The sequence below is a fragment of the Panthera uncia genome, chromosome E1, assembly GCF_023721935.1.
Source record: "Panthera uncia isolate 11264 chromosome E1, Puncia_PCG_1.0, whole genome shotgun sequence".
In the NCBI taxonomy this organism is placed as follows: domain Eukaryota; kingdom Metazoa; phylum Chordata; class Mammalia; order Carnivora; family Felidae; genus Panthera; species Panthera uncia.
The window spans coordinates 7,077,447-7,085,117 of NC_064814.1; the positions used below are offsets into that span (position 1 = coordinate 7,077,447).

Here is a 7,671-nt window from a genome sequence, read left to right on the forward strand (position 1 = left end):
TTGATCCTCCAACAACTTTGGAAATAAGTGCTGTTGTTAATCTCATCTTACAGATGAGGATTCTAAGGTTTAGAGGGGTTAAGTAATGGGTCAAGGTCACATAACTATTTAGTGGTGGAGCTGGGATTGGAATTCAGGTCTCTGACCGCAGGGCCCTTGCCCTACACTGACAGATGGACAGAAAGATGGATGGATGGATGGATGGATGGATGGGTGGATAGATGGGGGGATTGGGGGGCTGGGGGTGGGTAGGTGGATGGATGGATGGATGGGAGACAGGGAGGAACTACGTGGAGAAAGGCCTTGGATGCCATGCTGGGGGAGCTCCAACATTATTATGCCAGGAGCCATGGGGGAGACACTGGAAGGCTGTGAGCAGGGAGGACAGGTCAGGTTAGGGGTCTAGAAAAATCACTCTGACAGCAGTGGGAAGTAGTTTAGCCCTGATGACACCTCAGCAGGAGGCCATTCTTCTGGCGAATTCCAATTCTCCCTCCCAAGAAGTTCCACTCCTTCAAGCACCGTGTTCCTTCTCTCAGGGCGGGACGTGCGTTTCTATACACACCCTGGGACTCAACAGAGGGGAACAGCAGGAAGGGGGGGTGCTCAGCAATGGGGAGACAAGCGGTAGGATCTGGGGAGAGGCCTCTCTTACAGGGGAACAGTGCACCAGGCAGGGAGGAGCCACACAGTCCCCCTCCCTTGTCACCCACCATTTCCAGGGTGACAAGGCCCCCTCGGGCTTGTAGCCAGGCCCCACACAGTGCCCCATTGTGCACCTGCCACCAAGGGAATGCAGCCAAAGGTGAGGCGGGTGTTGCATCAGAGCGCTGAGCCCGGGGATCAAGTGCTGGGGCACCAATGGAAGAGGTCTGGTCCCTCCTTTGGTATCATTGGCCTTTCCAGCAGGGGAGGGAGGGGTGGGAGTCACAGGAAGTGGCCTCAGGGGTCAGATAAGCCGAAGGAAAAGCAGGGTAGCTGGAAGGACCGAGCATAGGTGGAGCTTCACACACACACACACACACACACACACACACACACACGCACACACACGAAAGGAGCCAGAGAGAGGACCCAGACCTGGGGGCAGCATCTACAGGCCGAGAGGGGCTCCCAGAGGGTCCCGGGACCGAACACTACTGACCATGCTGCCCTGCCTCCCCCTGCTTCTCCTGATGGGGCTGCCTGCATGCACCGGGGCAGTTGACGAGAAACTGGCACTAGCAGCTGAAGCAGGGTCCTGGGTAACCGTGACCCTGGAGGAGGTACCTTTGGGGTGAGGCAGGGGCTGGTCCGTGGTGGAGGGGTTAGAAGACCCCTTCTGCCGGTGTCAGGAGAGTAGGTTGTACATTGTTAGCCGTGTTGTCCGACTCCCCTCTGTGGGTAGGTTCAGGGCCGTGGCCCGTGGCCTGGCACACCTCCGAAGGGGCACATGTACATGGAACAGTGGGTGTGTGTGCGTGTGTGGGGGGTGAGCATGGGTGTGTGAGTGTGTGTTTGTGTCTTAACATATACTATGTTCCTGGCACTGGCCTAAATGCTTCATAAATATTCACCAGTTTAATCCTCCTATCAGCCTTGTGGAGACGATATCATTACTATCCCCATCTCACAGATAAGGAAACCGAGGCACAGAAAGGTCAAACAGTCTGTGCAAGGTTATGCAGATTCAGCAGCACAAGGTCAGATTTGGTGTATCCGTCCATCAGAGGACATTTTCCAGAGTTTCCTTCCTTCTTTTATTTTTTACATTTATTTACTTTTGAGAGACAGAGAGAGACAGAGTACAAGTGAGGGAGGGGCGGAGAGAGAAGGAGACACAGAATCCGAAGCAGGCTCCAGGCTCTGAGTTGTCCGCACAGAGCCGGACGCGGGGCTCGAACTCACAAACTGCGAGATCATGACCTGAGCTGAAGCCTGACGCTCAACCGACTGAGCCACCCACGCGCCCCCCCCCCCCCCCCAGAATTTCCTTTCAAAGGGGGGGCCAACTTGGGGCGGGACCACTGTTTCATCTGTATAGAAACTCTTACTTCCTGATAAGAGTTTGATTGCCAGGATCTTCTACTAAACTGGGGAGAAACCCAAAAATCAGGCACACAGCATCTGTGCCCCGACTCCATCTGATTGGGAAGACAAAGACCCTGACCTTGGGCAGCTCCCAGACAGGGGAGTGAGGCCAGCAGAGCAAACAGGACCAGTGTTCCGTGAAGGGTTTTAGGAGGGCAGACGGGGCAAGCCTGAGCCTGGCTCTCCCAGTCCCGGGATGGTCAGGACCCTGGGGTCACTGGGAGAGCCATCGAAGGAACAGCCACTTGTGGTGGATTTCCAGGAACCCCTGCTTTGTCCCCGAGTGTGGTCGAGAAGACAGCAGGGTGGGCAGTCCTGGGTTCAAGTCTCCGCTTCTCCACTGACGCTGTACGGCCTTGGGAAGGTCACGGCTGCTCTCTGGCCGTGAGTGTCCTCACCTGTAAAACGGGAGGCGAGGGAAGATGATCCCCGAGACTCTTTGCAAGCTGTGACATGCTTTGCAGCATCTGTGCCAAACATCACGGGACCTGGCCCAGGCCCGGGGACACCGAGCCGCGTGACGGGGAGCTCTCTACGCAGCCATGCGAGAAACAGCACCTCACCCGGTCTGCTGGGCTTCCCAGCCCCGGGCGCCAACCCCTGCAGCTGGGTCTCATGAGTATTCTGTTTCCGGACACGCAGGGCTGGGAGTAGAGGAACCATTTCCACGAGGGAGGTGACGGAAGGAAGGAACAAGGCAGTGTCAGCATGGCTTGTCACCTCCCCCGCTCTGAGGGATCCCCCACGTGCAGCTATCCCTGGAGCTGGGGATTTGGGATAAATGCATGAGGAGGGCTTCAGGCAGGGGGAGGAGTCTGTCCTGGGTAAATGGGGACCAGTGTCCAGCCACCCAGAAGGGTGGGAGAGAGGTGAGTCTTGTTTAATTCATAAGCATCAATTCTCTCTCCAGCTTGCCTTTGACGGCCGCCTTTTACCCAAAGTGGTTTTCATGAGCTTTTCAGAAATGGGTCCAGATCCCCAAGGAGGCTTTTCCGGCTCCAGGCCAGGCCAGGCGACTCCAGCCAGGTGGCTTGTGTTACTTGAGGGCTTTAGCTGCCTGTCTTCAGCCTTCCTGGGAAAGGAGACCCCATCCTCCTCCCTCTTCCCAGACTGCCAGAGAAAGGGCCCCTCTTCGGCATTCTGTATCCCACACCTGCTGTGTTCTAGGCTCTGCGCCAGGTACTGGGCGCACAGAGATGTGAAGATGGTCTAACGACTGTCACCCATTGTCACTCTCTCCACTAGCAAGCATCGCTCCCTCTCGGCAGAGCTGAGCAAGCCCTTCGGGGTTAAGGCCAGAAAGTGAGATGACATTGGCCCACATCACGAAGGCTGATGGAAAAATGAGAACTTCAACCCATAGCCCTCGGCCCAGAACTTTCACCCCAGCAGCTCAAGGATGAAAAGGTCTTTGGGGGCACCTGGGTGGCTCAGTCGGTTGAGCGTCTGACTTCGGCTCAGGTCACGGTTCGTGAGTTCGAGCCCCGCGTCGGGCTCTGTGCTAACATCTCGGAGCCTGGAGCCTGCTTCAGATTCTGCATCTCCCTCTCTCTCTGCCCCTCCCCTGCTCATTGTCTCTCTCTCTCTCTCAAAAATAAGTAAACATTAAAAAAAAAAAAACTAAAGAAAGAAAGGAAGGAAGGAAGGAAAGAAAGAAAGAAAGAGAAGAAAGAAAGAAAATGCCTTTGCCAAGGGTCGTGGCCTCCACCCCAGGCCTCATGGCATGTTCCATATGGGAGACCCAGGCTGTTGGGTAGGGCACGCGTGGGGGGAAGTCAGGGGAGAAGCAGTGGGAGTGAGGGTGCAGGGGGAGATCTCCCGCCTTGCCTACCAGGTGCCCACCATGAGTTCATCAGCTGCCCCCCGCCCCTTGTCTATGCTTGGAGACATTTCTAAGATAGAGCAGAACCCAGGCCCTGGAGGCAGACTCCTTGGGTTCAAATCCTGCCTCCACCACTTCCTGTGTGACCTTGGACAAGTCATTTACCCCCCCCCCCCGATAAGTCTTAGTTTTCCCATCTGCAGAGTGCGGATAAACCACAGTCACTACTTCATATGGTGTTTGTGAAGAGTAAACGAGATTTTGGCCTTTGAGCCAGGTGACCCAGATTCAAGTTCTGGCTCCATCTCTGGACAAACCAATCTCTCTGTGCCTCGGTGTCTTTGTCTGTAACCTGGTAACCATACCGGTTCTTAGTTGGTGTGGCTTCAGCGGGGATGAAATGAGTTCATATGCAGAAGCGCCGGGAACCGTGTGAGGAACGTAACAGGCAGAATGTTAGCTATCTATTGCATCTAGTAGGCACAGTATTGGGTAAAGAATGCGCCAGAGCCGCATGCCTGCACGGAGCAAGGGTCATGACGTTGCCGTTGTTCAGGCTGCCCTCCCGGTCTCGTCTCCAGCCTCTAACGATGAACTCTTTGCTTCCCCAGGACGGTGTCGTCCCCCACATTCAGCTCACGCTTCAGGAGGTGAAAAGGGGCAAAACGAGCCAGTTCTTTGGGCTGATGGGGAAGCGGGTGGAAGGTGAGTGACAAAGATGGGCGCTGTCCAGACAGGGGTGGTTCTGAGCGGGTTCTGTGAAACCAAGCCCAGGCACCAGGCCAGTAGGGGTCACCCGTGCCACAGGGTGTCCGTATAAATGATCGTCAAATAGCGACGCTTTGTGGAGAGATCATTAGGCCAGGCTACAGGTGTGAAAACAGGGGCTGCCTCTGGCATTTGGGGGTGCAGCCACCCCTAAGGGTGAGGGCATCGAAAGTCAGATGCTCAACCGACTGAGCCACCCAGGCGCCCGTTTTGTTTTGTTTTCTTTTTTAACAACTACATACTTACATATATATGCAAACAGATACGGAAATTTCTAGAAGGATAGACATCAAACTGTCAACAGTGGTTACATCGAGGCTGGGAAGTGGAGGTGAGGGGAGGAGGGTGAAAGGGACTTTAATTTTGACTCCACAAACCTCTCATTACTTGACTCTTTTTATAGTGGGCATGTATTCAAAGGCTGCTTTTGTAATAAAAAAAAAAAATATATGCACATTAAAAAAAAAAAAAAAGGGCACTGAGCCCCAAAGAGCCACCAACCCTTCCTGCCTCGCCAAGCCCCCAGGGAAGCAGTGTGGCTCTCACTCCTTCTTCCTCTTCCCCCCAGGAATACCTCCTATCCAGCCAGAGAGAAGAACAGGTAAGTGTTGTCTAGGTTTTCCTCTCAGCCTGCTCCCTGGGGAGGGCGGAGTTGTCCCAGCCACTAACAAGCTGGGGGACATAGCAAGGTGGGGGACATATTCTGGCCAGGGGCATGCCAGGCTGGCATCGGAGAGGGTGGGGCCAGCCTGGTTTGGCCACACACTAGGCTTCCTGGCTGTTTCCTTAGAGAGGTGGTCTGTGCGTGTGGGGTTGGGGGCGGCAGGGGGTGGGGAATAGTTGCAGGGATAAGGAAGAGACAGGATACAGCCAGTTCTGCCCAAAGGTTTCAAAATCACTTTGGGTCTAAAGCCTGGAATTGGAAAAACTAACCAATCCATTGCCCACACTGAGCCTAGAAGGATCTGAAAAGTGCAAATCTGAGCAGCCGGTACCCTGCCCCAAATCCCTGGTGAAAAGAGGGGGAAAAAAAATCAAAAGAAAACCGACCAACCTTGACCCACCACACCCTCGGGACTCAGGATCAAGTCCAATGCTCTGACCACATCCTCCGGGCTGCTCTCACGGGCTTGACTCCAAGCCCCACCTCTCCTTCCCCCACTGCCTGCCCTACCCTGGGCGCCGTGCTGTCCTTGGCACATTGCCCTGCCCTGCCTTGCTGGGTCATGTGACTGGTGTCCCCAGAGTGGCGCCCCTCCCACCTCGGGCAGGAGCAGGTCTGCTGTCTCCTCTGTACCCACAACGCGAGTTTCCATCAGTGAGAGGGGCCCCCTAGGTGTCTGTGGAAAGAACGACAAAGGGAGGGACGGTGAAGGAGAAAGAGGCGGAAATCAATGAATGAAATCAGTGAGCGAAATGAACCAATCCACGGTTCTTCCTCAACTCCCAGGATGCTTGAGGAACGACTGCATTTACAAGGCCCCAGGGCTGGCCCTGCCCTGCCCTGCCCTTCTTGGGTCCCAGGACGGCCTTACTGTGCTGCTCTCCTTCTTTTCTGTCTCTTCTAGCTCCACCCCCAGGGCACCCACCAGCAGGCACAAAGAGCGTGGGGCCTCCTGGGCAGGGCAGGACCCTCTAGAGAAGGTAGGTGAGAGCCTCCAGCGGATTGCAAGGGCATCAGGAGAAAGCGACCAGACGCCTCACTGCGTCTCCACGGTGGGAGCTGCCCAGCAGCTCGACAAACAGAGCAGGGTCCCCACCAGCCATTAGGCAGATGTCCCATAGAAGAACGCAGCTGAAGTGCAGGGAGGCGGTCCCTTTGGTGATCCAGGCCCGAGACAGCTGTAGTCCTGAAGCTGGACCCTCTCCATCCAGATGGCAAGTCCTCTGTTTCCCCCCACCCCACCCCCACCCCAAGACTCTTTTCTAAATGTCTGGGCGATTCCATCTGAAGGGCCATGGAAGTCACCTCAGTACCAACACGGGATCAGTGTCCCTCCATGCAGAGTGTGGGGCAGGGATCGTCATTTTGCAGGGATGGGAAGCAACTTGCCCAAAGTCACACAGTGAGCTGAGGACAGCAGGGACGAACGCTGGGTCTCCTGCTGCCTAGTCCGCTGCACCTTATACATCTCCAGGAGGGCCTCTGGCCTTTCAAATACTGGATTAGCACTGCCCTTCTTTTAGACAGAATAGCTGAGGGCTGGCCCATCCGTGCTCTGGAGGCGCTTGCGATTGAATCCAGAAAGATATGACACCCGACAGATGAACTTGTCATTTGTCCAACATATGTACAGCCTGGGGGTAGGGAAGTGGAGGGCCGAGAGGGGAGTGACTGGGGAAGCCCTCCAGGGGTGGGGGTGGGGGTGGGACAGACAAGGCTCTTCTAACCGCCGCCGTCATGCACAGAACCCTTCCCAGGCAGAGAGGACAAGGACCACGGGTCAGAGTGAGAGCGCCCACCGCACACTTCCCAGGGGCCGAAACCCCGTCTCCTTACCTGGACGTTCCAGCTACAGCGGCCAGGCCAACGCGCTTCTCCGTGCGTCTCCCGCGCCCCGACGCAGCCGTGTCCCAGCTGGCTCACTGAACTCACTGCGGTTCCTTCCAGGACTCTTCAGTGTTAGGCAATGGTGACGCATAAAGGCACTGTTGTCTCAGTCGCGAGCTGGGGCTGACCCTGCCCTCCCTCGGCACTCAGCCCCCATCTGGCGACTAAGCAAGGGCCGAGTGCTACCTGCTTCCACGTCTCCTGTGCCTGGAACACAGTAGGGGCTCAATAAACGGACAAACAGTGAGCAGTTTCTTCTCTGGCACAGGGTAGACGGCAGGAATGCCCAGGGGCCCGGCAGGGCAGCAGGCGAGGTCTTTTCCAGAACCGCAAAGGGAAATTCTAAACAGCCCTGGTCCCCACCTTTGGGACACAGGTAAGCAGGACAGCCCCAGCCTGAAAGCAGACACCCTTTTCCCTACTCACAGGTCATCATCTCAACGACCCGAATCCATGGGTC

At 55.9% G+C, this 7,671-nt stretch overlaps 1 protein-coding gene across 1 annotated transcript; it reads left to right on the plus strand.

Moving 5' to 3' along the window:
* The first annotated feature begins 936 nt into the window (after positions 1-936).
* TAC4 (tachykinin precursor 4) lies at positions 937-7,438 on the plus strand. The gene is made up of 5 exons (XM_049635861.1): positions 937-1,265; positions 4,504-4,597; positions 5,229-5,261; positions 6,229-6,304; positions 7,070-7,438. Exons 1-4 carry the CDS (start codon positions 1,146-1,148, stop codon positions 6,297-6,299), a joined length of 318 nt encoding a protein of 105 aa, XP_049491818.1. The 5' UTR covers positions 937-1,145; the 3' UTR covers positions 6,300-6,304; positions 7,070-7,438.
* The last annotated feature ends 233 nt before the right edge of the window (positions 7,439-7,671 follow it).

What these genes read in the sequence shown, in the direction of transcription:
- TAC4 (XM_049635861.1), top strand. Translation starts at nt 1,146, where the DNA reads ATGCTGCCCTGCCTCCCCCTGCTTCTCCTGATGGGGCTGCCTGCATGC. An exon ending in GATGGGGAAGCGGGTGGAAG is followed by an intron (nt 4,598 to 5,228) that starts GTGAGTGACAAA and finishes TCTTCCCCCCAG; the next exon opens with GAATACCTCCTATCCAGCCA. An exon ending in CCAGCCAGAGAGAAGAACAG is followed by an intron (nt 5,262 to 6,228) that starts GTAAGTGTTGTC and finishes TGTCTCTTCTAG; the next exon opens with CTCCACCCCCAGGGCACCCA.